Raw genomic sequence first — 17,640 nt, forward strand, 5'->3', positions numbered from 1 at the left:
AGTCGGGGAACTGAGCTGCTTGAGGGGGCGGCAATTAGGATATTAGATAATTAGGAAACAATTAAAGGAAAGGAGGCCAAAAAGGTGAAGCGAAAACGATGAGAAACATTATACAGATAGACGTGAAAGGCACTATATAACTGATAGATAGATAGATAGATAGATAGATAGATAGATAGATAGATAGATAGATAGATAGATAGATAGATAGAAAAGCCACTACATAAAGAATAGATAGATGTGAAAGGCACTATATAAAAGATGTATAGATGTGCAAGGCAGTATACAGATAGAAAAATATGAAAAGCGATACATAAAGAAAAGTTAGGTTAAAAGGTCATATATAAAGAATATGAGATGAGATGCACTATATATAGTAATAATACATAGACAAATGTGAAAGGAACTATATAAAGGATGAAGAAATAGATATAACAGGTACAAAATAAAGCATTATCAATTTAAAAGGCACTATATACAGAAAGGATAGATAAATGTGAAAGCAGCATATGAATAATAGAAAACACTATATAAATAGACAGATCTAAAGGTACTAAATTAAGAATGGATGTGAAAGGCACTATACAAAGGACAGATCGATAGTGAGGTGCACTATATAAAGGAAGTATATGTACAGTAGATAGATATGAAAGGCACAAAATAAAGGGTGCATCAATTCCAAAGCCACTATGTAAGGAAAAGATAGATAGGTAGATGTGATAGCAGCACATAAAGGACATTGTAGATATGAAAGGCACCATACTGATAGACAGCTGTTAAAATATCAAATAATGAATAGATGAGAAAGGCACTATATAAAGGATCAAATTATGTGAGATGCACTCTATAAAGGAAGGATGGATAGATATGAATGGCACAAAATAAAGGATGCATCAGTTCAAAAGGCGCTATATACAGAAAGGATATACAGGTAGGCAGATAGACATAAAAGCACCATATAAAGGATAGATATGAAAGGCACTATATAGATAGGTAGGTCTAAAGGTACTAAATAAAGACCAGATGTGAAAGGCACTATATAAAAGATAGATAGATGATAGATAGATACAAAGGTGCTACATAAAGAACATACATGAAAGGTGCTATATAAAGGATATATACATTAGATATGAAATGCACAATATAAAGAATACATCAAAGTGAAATGCATTATATAAAGATTATATCAATGTGACAGGAGTATATAAAGGAAGGGCAGATAGATATGAAAGGCACTACATGAGGAATAGCTACTGTAGATGTGACAGGCACTATATGAAGTATAGATAGATGTGAAAGGCATGAAATAAAGGATGCATTATTTGAAAGATACCATCTACAGAAAGGACAGATAGATAGAGAGAGAGATAGAGAGATAGACGTGACAGGCACTATATGATAGATAGACTGATAGTGTATAACACAGTGTGGCCCCCTAGTGGCTGCTCTTCACTTTATTCCCCTCCTACACGTCACCGTGTGACCCTGAAGAGTTACTTCATATGCCTTTGTCCTGAGTATCTCACAGCCCCAAGTGAGTAGCAGGGCTTCTCATACAAGACAGTGGGCCTCTCTGCTGCCCCCTAGTGTATTTGAGGGGCTCTTGCTTTGTTACAGCATTAGTTCTGGAGTGTCTGACACTGAAGCTCCTAAGTTGAACAAGAGGCACAGTGCCACCTGTAGGTGACACATTAGGACTAGATGCCAGTGCCACCTCCAGTAGGACGTCTTGCAGCCCACCTCCTGTCCCATGTGAGCTTTAACCGAGCCCCACAATCGCTGCAGGTGGCTGCCTGTCCATCTTCTCTTCCAGTTTTCTCCTGGTGAGAGCTGAACAGCAGGCTATGGAGCCCAAGGTGCCCGTGGGAGTGGAAAAAGGCGCTGATACGGCGCACTGGTCACGGCTTTTATTAAGTTTACTTCTGCTCAGGCTTTCTAACACACTGGTGAGGCCTCATCTGGAGTCCTGGGTGCAGTTTGGGTCTCCAGGCTACAAAAAGGACAAAGCAGCACAAGAAAAGGTCCAGAGAAGAGCGACGAGGCTGACTCAGGGCTACAGGGGATGAGTTAGGAGGAAAAATTAAAAGAGCTGAGCATTTACAGGAGATGAATAGGAGATGTGACTGAAGTGTTTAAAATTATGAAGGGAATCAGTCCAGTGGATCGAGACGGTGGCTTTAAAATGAGTTCATCAAGAACACGGGGACACAGCTGGAAACTTGTGAAGGGGAAATTTTACATAAACATTAGGAAGTTTTTCTTCACCCAGAGAAGCACAGCCACTTGGAGTAAGTGACCAAGTAGTGTGGTAGACAGAAGGACTTCAGGGACCCTCAGAACTCCACTTGATGCTTTTCTAGACAATTGTGTTGAATAGGATGGACGAGCACTTTGTGCTAAATGGTCGTGATGGACTGGCATCCCATCCAGGCCTGTTACCCGCCTTGCGCCCCATGCTGTGAGGACAGACTCCGGCACTGCAGCTCTGAAGTGGATTGAGTGGACTTTGAGGAGGACCTCAGCTGGATGTCCACTATGGACGTCACTGCAGCTCTTCTGTCCGCAGCCCAGCGGTGAATCACAGGCCTTAACTTTCTCGTGACTCACGCTGTTGCTTTGCGGCTTCCTTCTGTCTTTCATTTCTTTGCATGCCAAGCTGCTGTCTGCCGAGGCCGCTGTAACGGGGCTGCCTATTGTTGGGGTAGCCCAGTGGCTCAGCAGATGGTTGGCTGCAGGGCTTTTCTTCTTTTTTGGGCCGGCATCAGCTGCCAGTGTCATTTGTTGTGATTTGCTTTGAAAACCAATGCCAGTGGGAGAGGGAAAACTGTCAGAAACCCTGGCCATACAAACAAAAACACAAGACTTTGTTTATTAATTTAAAGAAAGTGAAGTGGTCACAAGATGCTCAGATTCTCACCAGTCTAAAGCGGTGATTTGGTTTGTTTATTTTGGGGAGCCCAGGAACCTCGACCCACCTCACACACTCACACGCAGAGACACGTAAAACAGGGGCACAAATGAACCGATAATAAGAAATATATTATATATAACACTTGTCACATCTATGCACGTCTATGGATCTCCTCACAGACTCGGTCAAGGTATGTAATGGCCCACCAGAACACCAGGGGGGCACTGCTGCTAACTCTTTCTTTTCTCTCTCTCTCTCCCAGCAGCACAGAGAATCCGCCCACTGTGGGCACCTAGCCACGCCCCTTCTGGTCTCACGGGCACAAAGCCACCAGACACCCAGAAGGAGGTGTCATTTACGAGAAAAGACTACCACTAGCCGGATAGCCGGACCACTCAATGGGTGGGACGCCTATGGAACTGGAAGGACTTGGGCAGAGAGCATGTACAGGGCACTATCTCCCCCAGATTGCTAGATGGCAGCCCCCCACCCTGCCAAGTTGCAACAGTGCCACGGATTCCCACAGGGCTTCATGGGGAGATGAAGTTCTGCAGCTCAGCCCTGTTGGGTCCGATGTGTCCCACCAGGGGCTGCTGCAGGGACTAGTGAGCCCCATTTCACCTGAAAGTGCTTGGAGATGACGCTAATGGGCCACCAGAGGTACTCCCGGGTGCAACATAAAAGAAGCCGGGAGCCAGAGTTGGGAAGAAGGAGAAGGAGGAGGACAAGTGACCAAGACAAGGAGATGAAGAGTTTGTGTGTGCTGCTGCATTGTGCTTGTGCTTGTGCTTGGGGCTGCGGTGGGAAACACTTACAGAGGAAGCGTTTTTCCCACAATAAAAACTCACTTTATACTGGGGTCTGAGCCTGTCTGTGTCTGGTTTGGGGAGCTGGAGTGCCCCCCACAGTCCACAATGTCTACAATAACAGAAGAGTAGACGGGGGGGGGGGTTGTTAAAAAAAAAAAACTGGACAAGCAAAGGCAAACTTCCTTGAAAATTTTAAACAAAGAACAAAATAAGCATAAAGGTGACATTTGAACCCCAGCCAGGGGAGAAGCGCTGACTGAAACATAACAACTGCATTCTGTCTTTGGATTTGTTTGCCTTTTGGACCAAACCTGTTTCTGTCTTGTTTATTGCTCTTTGTACCTCTTTTTTAATTTTTTACAATAAATATTTATGGTAACATTACTGATTATTCTGTTTCTTTTGGCGTCATGTATTTTGGGGGTGGTTCCCTAGCAGACGGGGCCACCTACCCTTCGCCAGCCGCAGTCCCTTGTGGTTCATTGTGGATGCAGGGGCCTTGGTGAGTTTCATGCTGGGCTTTTGTGAAGTTTTTCGATTTTTGAACCCTTGCTCTGTTTTCCGACGACCCTTTGGACTCATTTGCCTTGGATTGGCTTTGCGTTTCATGCAACTCTTGTGCTCTGTGGGTCTTAATTTTGTTACTTTTTGTATTTTTAGTCCGGCTCTGTCTTCATCTGTAAACAACAACCAAGCAGAAAGTCGTTTGGGTTTCGCAGAGAACAGCCGGCCTTTAGTGTTCATTCGCAGGGAAATATCGCCATCTGCTGGTCAGTGTGGAAAAGCGCACGCTGCCCTGTTAAAGACGCCGATTTCTCGTCAGGCTTATTAGAGTAACGGTACTTTACATTAGCAAATACCCCATGGTGCTGAAAGCATCACGAACCCCACTGTTAACATCCACTCGTCAATCGAATTGTATAACGGCACTTGAGGTTTCACGGGGGACTCCTCTGTTCTTTGATTGAATACTATTGTATTACAGTATTGTATCCAGGCACTCAGAAGTTCATGGTGGGCTTACCTAGAGCAGTGACACCTTTTCTTAGCAAGTACCCATGGCACTGAAAGATTCCCAACGCCCAAATACTCCTTGATTGAATGTAATTGTATTACAGCAGTTGAGGTTTCACGGAGGACCCCTGCTTTTTCATTGAATATTATTGTATCCAGATAAATGGAAACCATCAATATCTGTCCATTAATCAACTGATGAACTATGGAGAGTCAAAAATGGTGGAGTTCAAAATTGTCCCAGTGCTTAAAGTTTCATGGGGGACTTACAGTGGTGTGAAAAACTATTTGCCCCCTTCCTGATTTCTTATTCTTTTGCATGTTTGTCACACAAAATGTTTCTGATCATCAAACACATTTAACCATTAGTCAAATATAACACAAGTAAACACAAAATGCAGTTTTTAAATGATGGTTTTTATTATTTAGGGAGAAAAAAAATCCAAACCTACATGGCCCTGTGTGAAAAAGTAATTGCCCCCTTGTTAAAAAATAACCTAACTGTGGTGTATCACACCTGAGTTCAATTTCCGTAGCCACCCCCAGGCCTGATTACTGCCACACCTGTTTCAATCAAGAAATCACTTAAATAGGAGCTGCCTGACACAGAGAAGTAGACCAAAAGCACCTCAAAAGCTAGACATCATGCCAAGATCCAAAGAAATTCAGGAACAAATGAGAACAGAAGTAATTGAGATCTATCAGTCTGGTAAAGGTTATAAAGCCATTTCTAAAGCTTTGGGACTCCAGCGAACCACAGTGAGAGCCATTATCCACAAATGGCAAAAACATGGAACAGTGGTGAACCTTCCCAGGAGTGGCCGGCCGACCAAAATTACCCCAAGAGCGCAGAGACGACTCATCCGAGAGGTCACAAAAGACCCCAGGACAACGTCTAAAGAACTGCAGGCCTCACTTGCCTCAATTAAGGTCAGTGTTCACGACTCCACCATAAGAAAGAGACTGGGCAAAAACGGCCTGCATGGCAGATGTCCAAGACGCAAACCACTGTTAAGCAAAAAGAACATTAGGGCTCGTCTCAATTTTGCTAAGAAACATCTCAATGATTGCCAAGACTTTTGGGAAAATACCTTGTGGACTGATGAGACAAAAGTTGAACTTTTTGGAAGGCAAATGTCCCGTTACATCTGGCGTAAAAGGAACACAGCATTTCAGAAAAAGAACATCATACCAACAGTAAAATATGGTGGTGGTAGTGTGATGGTCTGGGGTTGTTTTGCTGCTTCAGGACCTGGAAGGCTTGCTGTGATAGATGGAACCATGAATTCTACTGTCTACCAAAAAATCCTGAAGGAGAATGTCCGGCCATCTGTTCGTCAACTCAAGCTGAAGCGATCTTGGGTGCTGCAACAGGACAATGACCCAAAACACACCAGCAAATCCACCTCTGAATGGCTGAAGAAAAACAAAATGAAGACTTTGGAGTGGCCTAGTCAAAGTCCTGACCTGAATCCAATTGAAATGCTATGGCATGACCTTAAAAAGGCGGTTCATGCTAGAAAACCCTCAAATAAAGCTGAATTACAACAATTTTGCAAAGATGAGTGGGCCAAAATTCCTCCAGAGCGCTGTAAAAGACTCATTGCAAGTTATCGCAAACGCTTGATTGCAGTTATTGCTGCTAAGGGTGGCCCAACCAGTTATTAGGTTCAGGGGGCAATTACTTTTTCACACAGGGCCATGTAGGTTTGGATTTTTTTTTTCTCCCTAAATAATAAAAACCACCATTTACAAACTGCATTTTGTGTTTACTTGTGTTATATTTGACTAATGGTTAAATGTGTTTGATGATCAGAAACATTTTGTGTGACAAACATGCAAAAGAATAAGAAATCAGGAAGGGGGCAAATAGTTTTTCACACCACTGTATGTAGAGTAACGGCACCTTTTCTTAGCAAGTACCCCATAGTGCTGGAAGCATCACGGACCCCTCCCTTACCGCATACCCCACTCCTCGATCTCAGCACTCAAAGTTTAACTGGGGGCACACTTAGAGTCACGGTACATTTTCTTAGCACTGGAAGCTTTACAGACCCCCCCCCCTTACCCCCCACTCCTTGATCAAATGTTATTGCATTGTGATGTCCAAGGTTTCACAGCAGACCCCCGCTCTTTGATTAAATATTACCGTATAATTGTTTTACAGGGGACTTGCTTAGAGTAGCAGCACCTTTCCTTAACGAGCAGCCCTGGTGCTAGAAGTTTCATGGACCCCCAAACATTAACCTCCACTCCTCAATCAGTTCTAATTGTATTGCAACACTTGAGGTTTCGTGGGGGACCACCCTGCTCTTCAATTGAATGTAATTGTGTTATTATATCCTGGTACTCGGACGTTCATGGGGGGCTTACCAAGAGCAGCGACACCTTTTCTTAGCAAGTACCCATGGCACTGGATGCTTCATGATAACCCCCCCCCCCCCCCAAACCCTCATACGCCTTGATCGAATGTAATTCTATTGTGACACTTGAGGTTTCCTGGGGGACCACCCTGTTCTTCAATTGAATGTAATTGTGTTATTGTATCCTGGTACTCGGACGTTCATGGGGGGCTTACCAAGAGCAGCGACACCTTGTCTTAGCAAGTACCCATGGCACTGGATGCTTCATGATAACCCCCCCCCCCCCCCCCCCCCAAACCCTCATACGCCTTGATCGAATGTAATTCTATTGTGACACTTGAGGTTTCATGGGGGACCACCCTGTTCTTCAATTGAATGTAATTGTGTTATTGTATCCTGGTACTCGGACGTTCATGGGGGGGCTTACCAAGAGCAGCGACACCTTTTCTTAGCAAGTACCCATGGCACTGGATGCTTCATGATAACCCCCCCCCCAAACCCTCATACGCCTTGATCGAATGTAATTCTATTGTGACACTTGAGGTTTCCTGGGGGACTCCCTGCTCTTTGATTGAATGTTATTGTATTGTATCCCAATGCTTGAAGTTTCAGGGGGGACTTATGTAGAGTAACGGCACCTTTCCTTAGCAAGCACCCCACAGTGCTGGAAGCATCACAGACCCCCACCCTTACCCACTCATTCAGTTTAATTGGGGGCACACCTAGAGTAGCACCACTTTTACTTAGCATGTACTTATAGCATTGGAAGCTTTACAGTTCCTCCATTTACCCCCCCTTTGAACAAATATTATTGTATTGTGGCGCTCGAGGTTTCAGTGGGATCCCCCCTCTTTGATTTACTATTACTGTATGATTGTATCTCAGTGCTCAAAATTTCATGGGGAACTTACACAGAGTAACGGCAGTTTTTCTTAGCAAGTACCCTGAGGTGCTGGAAGCTTCATGGACCCCCACCATTAACATCAACTCCTCAATCAACTGTAATTGTATTGTGATACTCAGGCTTTCATGGGGGACCCCCTATTGCTGTTCGATTGAATATTATTGTGTTATTGCATCCTGGCACTCGAAGGTTCATGAGGGGCTTAGTAAGAAGTGAGGAGCAGCGACACCTTTTTTTAGCAAGTACCCATGGCACTGAAAGCTTCCCGGAACCCCCCCGCCCCCTTACCCTCATATTCCTCATTTGAATTGTATTGTGGCACTTGAGGCTTCATGGGGATCAAATTCGATTGAATGTTTTTGTGTTATTGTATCAAAGCGCTTGAAGTTTCACAAGGGACTTATACAGAGTAACGGCACCTTTTCTTAGCCAGCACCCCATAGTCTTGGAAGCATCACGGACCCCTCCCTTACCCCCCGACCCCTCCAATCTTTGATCAAATGTTAATATACTGTATAATTGTAAATCAGCACTGAAAGTTTCACTGGAGACGCACTTAACAGTAACGGCACTTTTTCTTACCAAGTACTTATAGCACTGGAAGCTTTACAGCCCCCCCCCCCCTCCTTTACCCCCCCTTTGATCAAAGGTTATTGTATTGTGACATTTGAGGTTTCATGGGTGATACCACCGCCCCACACACACCTTCTTCAATCAAATGTTCCATGTTTGACGGAGGACCTTCCTAGAGTACTGTCACCTTTCCTTAGACCACCAGTGTGTCGCGACCACGTTTAACGTCACAGGGGAATCCCTTCAGTTAAATGTTATTGCATGACAACACTTGAGGGGAATTCCTCCCACCACCTGCACCCCCTGCTCTTCGACTGAATGCTATTGTTTCGAGTACTGCCAGTAATTTGGCTTCATTTCCAACACTTGGCGCACTGCAGCAGTATGCGGACCGAGACAAACAAGTCAGTTCTGAGGAACGCTGAGGTGTGAAGGGAATAAGAGTCAGACATGAAAGGAAAGAGGGCCGGGAATTTCAGAGGAATGTCCAAAAGGGTAACACAAGGGGAGAGACGGTGCCAGAGGGTATACAGAAAGGAACCAGGATGGCAGAAGTGGCACGGCAGGCCTGTTTCTAGTCCCGCTAGACAGCAACTCACAGCAGTACAGTTTGTCTCGTGAAGAGTGTGCTGCTAATGTGAACTCCTGGAGCCCGGTCTGGGGTGGTGTGTGAGATACTGAGAGGTGAAATTTTAGGAAGGGACTTTTGAGAGGCCATATGTTCAGAACTTTGAATGGAGAGTGGCAGAAAAGTAACAGGAGAGACACCAAGGACTGCATGAGTAGATCTGGCAGGTGCAGCCATCACTGCTGGTCTCTTGTGTGCCATGCTTACATATGGGCATACTCTTTAAACACTCGTGTGGAATCCCCTTTAGTTTTACTGAATCACCCACACAGATCAGGGGTTTTGTTTAACACTAGCATGTCATATAAAGCACACATTACAAAACTATCCAAAATAGGTTTTTCCATGTTAAAAATGTTGGAAGATTAAGGCAATTAATTCATGCATTTACTTCTAGTAGGATTGACTACTGCAGTGCGTTATTCACTGGCTGTTCTTTACGTAGCCTTCAGTGAATTCCAAATGCTGCTGCAAGAACCAGAAAATACGAACACGTAACCCCTGTCCTCAAGTCCTTACACTGGCTTCCAGGGAAATTTAGGGCTGATTTCAAAATCCTCCTTTTAACTTATAAAGCCTTAAATGGCCGAGGCCCTGCTTATTTATCTGAGCTCATCCAAAGCACACATTAATATCTCTCGCTGCCAGCCTGCTTAAGATTCTAAGGATTCATTAAATAACTGGGGGGTCAAACTTTTACTTACAGCGCCATGAGGCTGTGGAATAATCTGCTAATCTGCCTGCTAATATAAGAGGTGCCCCTTCAGTCTCAGCTTTTAAATCAGGCTGAAGACTCACGACTTTAGTCTGGCATACCCCGACTAGAGCTGCTGGCTAGCTGGGCTTACAGCACCTCTGTTAGTCATATATACAGTATGTATCACAATATTTATAAAGCATAACTAACCCTCCTCTATTCTGTTTCTCTTCTCTGTATCCGGATGTGGCACTTGATGCAATTGCTCTACTGCCAGGCTGCTCATCTGCGTATGGAAAAGTCATCTTGGATACAGGAGCATCGGAATCATGGGGTGGAAGGATTCTCTTATCAGACTGGACGGCCAGCACAAAAACTCAGAAGCAGGTAGGCAGCCAGTTGGCTGAGGTCTCCCAGAATGGTGACTTTGTTCTTCACTTTCTACAGTATTTCACAATTTTGATCTCCACAATTTTTGACTCTCCATAGTTCATCAATTGATTAATGGACAGATATTGATGGTATCCATTTATCTGTAATTTGACTTTGTGTTGCATTTTGTTTTTTGGTACTGCATGGCTGTCTTTCTGGTATTGACATTTTTTTGGTTTCCTAACTACACCTCTTCTTCTAATCCCATCTTAAAACTTTTTTGCTAATGCTGGAAATAGTAGTATCTGTCTACCTATTATATAGCGCCTTTCACATCTATCTATTATATAGTGCCTTTCACATCTATCTATCTATCTATCTATCTATCTATCTATCTATCTATCTATCTATCTATCTATCTATCTATCTGTTATATAGTGCCTTTCACATCTATCTATCTATCTATCTATCTGTTATATAGTGCCTTTCACATCTATCTATCTATCTATTATATAGTGCCTTTCACATCTATCTATCTATCTATCTGTTATATAGTGCCTTTCACATCTATCTATCTGTTATATGGTGCCTTTCACATCTATCTATCTATCTATCTATCTATCTATCTATCTATTATATAGTGCCTTTCACATCTATCTATCTATTATATAGAGTCTTTCACATCTATCTATCTATTATATAGAGTCTTTCACATCTATCTATCTATAATATAGTGCCTTTCACATCTATTATATAGTGCCTTTCACATCTATCTATCTGTCTATTATATAGTGCCTTTCACATCTATCTATCTATCTATCTATCTATCTATTATATAGTGCCTTTCACATCTATCTATTATACATTGCCTTTAACATCTATCTATCCATCCAGTCATTATATAGTGCCTCACTGAGACTGGGACTGCTTTAATGGCTGTAGAGAGCCAACCAGCAGCAGTTTAATCAACACCTCAGTTTTAGATCTTAAGTCCAGGGAGACGGTCCCACAGTTGCAGCATTTGGAGGCATGCCCCCCTTAGGCTTTACATAAGGTGGACAAGGCTCTTATTTAACATGTAGGAGCACTTGCATGTGCTACCATGCCTGTGTGAATTCAGCAACACATCTAGCACTCATCCAGCCGTGGTGGACACACATCACTCCTTTTTTCAGATCACTCCTTTGACTTCTTATAGTTAGATGTGTTAAGTTCAGATCCTTGATGTTTGTCCACAGAGTATTCAGTGGGTCAGCACCTACATAACACGGAAAGACTTGTGAGATCTTGTGCTCTCCCTTGCCTCACCAGTCCCGTCCACCTAAATCCCCCAAAATAACATTAAGTGGAGTTTTGAGGTTCCCTAAAGTCCTCCTCCCTATCACACTACTTGCTCTCTTATTCCAAGTGTCTCTGGTTCTCTGTGTAATGAAAACCATCCTAATGTTTGTGTGAAATGTCCCCTTAATAAGTTTCCAATGGTGTCCCCGTGTTCTTGATTAACTCGTTTTAAAGTCACCGTCTCAATCCACTGGATTGATTCCCTTCATCATTTTAAACACTTCAGTCAGGTCTCCTCTTCATCTCTTCATCTTCATCTTCATCATGTAAAGACTCAGCTCTTTTAATCTTTATACCACATCACTCATCTCCTGTAGCCCTGAATCAGCCTCGTCGCTCTTCTCTGGACCTTCTCCTGTGCTGCTATGTCCTTTTTGTAGCCTGGAGACCAAAACTGCACCCAGGACTCCAGATGAGGCCTCACCAGTGTGTTATAAAGACTGAGCAGAACCTCCTGTGACTTGTACTCCACACATCAAGGCGCTATATAACCTGACAGAATGTTAGCCTTCTTAATGGCTTCTGAACACTGTCTGGCAGTTGATAGTGACAAGTCCACTACGACTCCTAAGTCCTTCTCATAAAGCGGACTTTCAATTTTCAGACCTCTCATTGTGTATTTAAACCTCACATTTTAATCCTGTTGTTAGGTCCACTTCCACGTGTTTCTAAGGGGCGTGGCCTCTGAGGTCGTGACCTGTGCTTAATCGGACAGCTGAGATGCCATTTCCTTATCCAATCTGCAGATACCAAACCTCTCGGCCACTAAAGCCTTGTGTGACACTGCGTTACCTTCTCGCGGCCTTGAATCTTCGGCTTTGGTTTCCTTTTGCTCTCGCACTCCTTTGTTTTCCTGCACGCATCTTCCAGTCATCCTTCAAAAGTTTATCCGCCAGTGCGCAGATCAACAAGACAAAAAGACAATCAATGACAAAATGAACAAAACTGTATGCATTAGCTACTGTCACAAAACGATTAAATAAGAAGTAAACACGCTTCATTCTAAAGGCTGGACCCTGGTTATAAAATAACACCAAGTTTGGCCAGGATGCCAGTTCATGGTGCCAGTTAGATACACACATTGGCACCACAAGAGACCCGGTGACAAGACAGCAAAGTCACTTTCACATTTACATGAAGGAGAAACCCAACAGACAGACACCAGGAACATCAACATGAGCAGAAAACAACAGCTGCCATACAATCAGCGGCGGCATCTACTCGTATGTGAACTGCAGAAGGAGAGACGGCACGCCACAGAAACCGTTATGCCATCTGCTCAGAGGAAATAGAAAAGCCACAATAAACCAGTTCTGCTTGTGATGAGCAAGGGCACCCACCACACAGCCATATTTAACACCCACCAAAGTGGATGTGACCCAGTGGTACTGTAGAGGACTAAGGGGTAGCATTTAGTTTTAGGCCCCACCAGCTGTCATGTGCCACACAGTTACCTGAGCTACACAGAGTGCACTGATGGTTAGGTTAGGTTAGGTTAGGTTTATTTATCATATATAGGTTAACACAGGGTCAACATACAATGAAATGTGTATGACGAGAAAAACAAGTCACTCAGCCTAGATCCATGATGTTTCATGGATCTGACATTCTGGGTTTAAATCCCACACCTGCTTCTTCTCTGTGTTGGTTTTCCATCCACAGGTTCTTCTGTAAACAGGCCATGTAAGTGAATGAGTGATGGACTGGCACCTGCCCAGGGTTGTTTCCTTCCCTGCCCTCAGTACTGCCAGGATCCAGCCATGAAACCCAGTGATGCACACTCTGTGGCCAAAAGTCTGTGGACAGCTCACTGTCACACCTATATGAACTTGTTGAAAAAACGTCTCATTCAAAAGCAATGGGCGTTAATATGGAATGTGGTATAGCGGATCAGCGGCTCAGAAAGAATGGCCGTTAAAATAAATGATTAGTGACCGGGCTGGCGCTGGGGAGTAGGAGCAGGTGCGAGCGGTCTGCCGATGACGCCCAGTCTCCGGGTTGGTGCGAGGCGGGCAGCCGTCCGTGCGTTGCCTTGCCGGCACTTGCGGACAGTCTGATTGGCTTATTATCAGCACGGGGCGGCAAACAGGCGATCGCACCTGCAGCCGCTTTTCAGCCTAAAAAATAAATAATAATAATTAAGAATGGAGGGAACAAGTAAATGAAAGAAGAGTCAAAAAAGAGAGTGGAGGTTAAAAGACGGGCGAGCGAGCGAGCGCGCGCACGCACACGCACAAGCACGCGCGCGCAGGCCAGGCAGGCAGAGAGAGCGCGCGAGCGCGACAGCGACAGACAGACGCATACACACACCAACCAAGCTAACTGGTGAACAGAGTGGAAGCGGGGGACGGGAGTAGAGCCCCAAGAAGGAGCGAGTGGCCATCGTTCATGAGGGGGCTGTAGGTAGCTCTTGTGGAGCGTCTTTGGGAGCAGGAGCGTCCATTATGCTGTGGAGGTGCTCTCGCCGGGAGGAGCCTTTGCGACGGCAGCGGTGGGAGTGCAGAGCGCCTGCACTGGCAGCGGTCTGGGTGGACAGGGCTCGGTGGTTGGACGCCGTGGGATTGACAGCAGGGGACACGAGCCGGATGAGATGGGTGTCTGCATCTGCTGGTCGCTCCGGGCTGCGTAGTCCGAATAGGAAAAGCCGGAGAGGCGTCAGTTTTAAAGGAAGGCACGAGGGCTTGCGGATTTTTAGAGTTACCTGCACTGCTTTGTTTTAAGCTCGTTTTAAACTGATTTTTTTTCTATTTATTGATTTTAACCTCCATATGAACACTTTTTTTTTTTTCTTTTTTTTTTTTAAGGATTATTTATGCACTTTAATTTTCAGTGGGTGTTTAACAAAAGCACTTTGCACCTTCTCCTCGCTACTGGAGCGTTTTGCTCATCTGTTACGGTGCTGACCGTTTCAGGTTTCACAGGCTCCCAAAAGCAAAGAGGGAGCAAGGAGCCGACCCACAATGTCACATGGAACTGAATCACTTCTGGGAAGGCTTTCCCCAAAATGTTAAGAATTTGTCCCCATCCAGCAGAAAGAGGAATTGTGAGGTCAGGTACTGATGTTGGATGAGAAGAGCTGGCCTTGCAATTGGCGCTTCATTTCATCCCAAAGGGTGTCCAGTGGGGTTTAGTTCAGGGGCTCTGTGCAGTCCACTTGAGTTCCTCCAGGTCTTTGTGGACCTGGATCTGTGTTGAGGGGAACATGCAGGCTGGAACACAAACGTTGGAAGTTCACAATTGTCTAAAATGTCTTGGTCTGCTGCAGCATTAACAGGACCCTTCAATGGAATCACAGGGCCGAGCCCAAACCCTGCCATTAACCCAGAACCCAACTTTCCTATCCAGGAGGTAGCGACCTCTTAGGGTCCACCAAACTCAGATTCCTCCATGAGACTCACAGATAGTGAAGTTTGATTCATCGCTCCAGAGAACACGTCCTCACTGCTCCAGAGTCCAATGGTGGCATGCTTTAAACCCACCAGCCAATGCTTGGCATTGCACCCAGTGATCTTAGGCTTTGAACATCTGCTTGGCCATTTCATGAAGCTCCTGATCCACAGTCCTTGTGCTGATGTTGCTTCCTGACAGTTTGGAACTCTGTAGCTAACGATGCCACTGATGACAGCAGATTTTTTACATGCTTCAGCATTCAGCGGCTTCATTTTGTGAGTTTGGGTGGTCTACCACTTTGTCACTGAGTTGTTGTCGCTCTTCATTGTTCCCACTTCACAATAACACCAATTACAGCTGACCGGGGCTGATCTGGCAGAGCAGAAGTTTCACATCCTGACTTGTGCCAAAGATGGCATCCTCTGGCAGTGCCACGTTTAAAGTCCTGGAGCTCTTCTACTGCCAATGGAGATTGCAAGGCTATGTGCTGACTTAATGCACCTGTCAACAATGAAACCACCTGAGCTCAATCATTTGGTGGGGCATCCACAGCCCCCATATTTTTGGCCATCTCGCGTATGTCACAAGTGACTTCATCACTGGATAGCTCAAAGATATGTCAGGGGTCAAGGTTCGAGAAAATGGAAATCATACCTGAGGAGGCAGCTAAATGTTCACCCTGAATGACAAAAGCAGGTGCAGATTATCCATCCATCCATATGTTAATAATTCAGCTGCTAGACGTAGGCTTTACAGTGAACCTCACACAGATCCCCGACTTGATGCATCACATTTTGGTCACTGCATTCACTATGGCGGTGGTCCAGTCCTAAATCCAGGATCTTAATAGACGGCCAAACGTCAAAAGCATAAACATCTGTTAGCAGTGAAAGCAAGCAGAGGTTCGCCCTGCACACAAGACATCCACTTACAGCCATCGGCGGCCACCTCCAAAACCACCAAACCACAGTTGCACTCGGGGAAGGCTAAGAAGAAGAAGAAGCACAAGATTTGAATCTGATCTGATCGCACGCTTCAGTCGGCTGTTTTGCGTTTGAGTAAAGTGGTGGAGCAGTTAGTGGCATAGAAAAAAAGACCAAAATAAATGGTGGAATGTATGAGTAGGGATGGTGGGTTGGCACCCTGCCCAAAGGCGTAGCAAGGTTCACAGGGGCCCGGGTGCAATCATCATTGAATGGGCCCCCCAAACCTGCGCGCTTCGTGCGCTCGCAAAAAAAAAAAAAAGAGGCCTGATGGGCCCTCCCGAGGCCCGGGTGCATTGCACCCCTTGCCCCATTGTAGCTACGCCACAAACCCTGCCCAGGATTGGCTCCTACCTTGTGCCCTGTGTTGGCTGGGATTGGCTCCAGCGGACCCCCGTGACCCTGTGTTCGGATTCAGCGGGATGGAAAATGGATGGATGGATGGATGAGTAGGGATATTATTTTTTTTTTTTTTGCATTTCATTTTACTTTCTTCCTTCTTTTTAAATGACTCATTCAATTGTAAGAAAACAACCATTTTACAAGAGACGAGGAGCTGGCAAATCCAACTCATTCAAGTAGAAATAACTTAAACTTCTCCATCTTTTGGCTGCTCCTGTTAGGGGGTGGGGCGACAAACTACAATCCGCCCACATCTAACTATGCAAATACTGATAACGTCACATGGGCGGGTCTGAAATCATAACCCCGCCCACTTATGTGCGCACCTTCCTGAGCTCTGCACACTGCTCCCTAGAAGAGCGTGGCAGTTTGCTCACTCTTGACAATTGTACTCGTAATTTTGAGAAGCACAAGTGTAATTCCATCTATCATCCAACCCGCTATATCCTAACTACAGGGTCACAGGGGTCTGCTGGAGCCAATCCCAGCCAACACAGGGCGAAAGGCAGGAAACAAACCCTGGGGACAATTTAGAATCGCCAATGCACCTAACCTGCATGTCTTTGGACTGTGGGAGGAAACCCACACAGACACAGGGAGAACATGCAAACTCCACGCAGGGAGGACCCGAGAAGTGAGCCCAGGTCTCCTAACTGCAAGGCAGCAGCACTACCACAAGCATAATTCCCACATGTGAAATATAAATTTGTTGTACAGTACACTATTACGAGTTATTTTTGACAGCAATCTCACTTCATTTTCACTTCACTAGCATGATGAGACCAATAGCAGCCCGCAATAGGTATGATGTACGTCACGTAACGGTCACAACAACATGTTAACGCCCACAACGTCATTCCTAGCATTCGATGGGAGTTTTGTGAGTAACGTTGTGGGCGTTACCCGATGTGGGGGCGTTATGTGACGGATCCTACAGATATACTTCGACTATTTTCCCGACACAATCAGGCAAGTAGCCCAGGCAGGAAGCTTCACGCCATAAAAACCAACATGACTGCCCTAACCACACTAACTCCTCACCTTAACTTCTGCCCCCAACACTGTCTAACGCTGCGGCTCTGCAGATATATAATATTGGAGCAGAGCAGGAATGGCAAGTATGAGGCTCCTGTTCAGGGATGCCTGGCTCACTATAGGGTGGTCCAGATCGAATTATGCAACTGTTCGACGGACAACCGTCTCCCCGCCACTTTGGACTACAGGGCAGGTGCTGCCATCTATCGGCAACAAAA

The 17,640-nt window shown here is 45.1% G+C and overlaps 1 protein-coding gene and 1 long non-coding RNA gene across 2 annotated transcripts in view; one reads left to right on the forward strand and one right to left on the reverse strand.

Annotated features, from left to right (window-relative positions):
* Positions 1-17,640, reverse strand: part of LOC127526161 (uncharacterized) — a 268,028-nt gene that overhangs the window by 120,775 nt on the left and 129,613 nt on the right. The window lies entirely within an intron of this gene.
* The window catches only part of LOC114667787 (uncharacterized), a 39,635-nt gene continuing 32,135 nt past the window's right edge, over positions 10,141-17,640 (forward strand). Inside the window, exon 1 of the mRNA XM_051920719.1 lies at positions 10,141-10,286. Coding sequence (XP_051776679.1) covers positions 10,229-10,286 — 58 coding nt within the window. The 5' untranslated portion in view covers positions 10,141-10,228. The remainder of the gene's footprint in view (positions 10,287-17,640) is intronic.

This window comes from Erpetoichthys calabaricus, chromosome 17 (assembly GCF_900747795.2).
Source record: "Erpetoichthys calabaricus chromosome 17, fErpCal1.3, whole genome shotgun sequence".
Classification (NCBI taxonomy): Eukaryota; Metazoa; Chordata; class Cladistia; order Polypteriformes; family Polypteridae; genus Erpetoichthys; species Erpetoichthys calabaricus.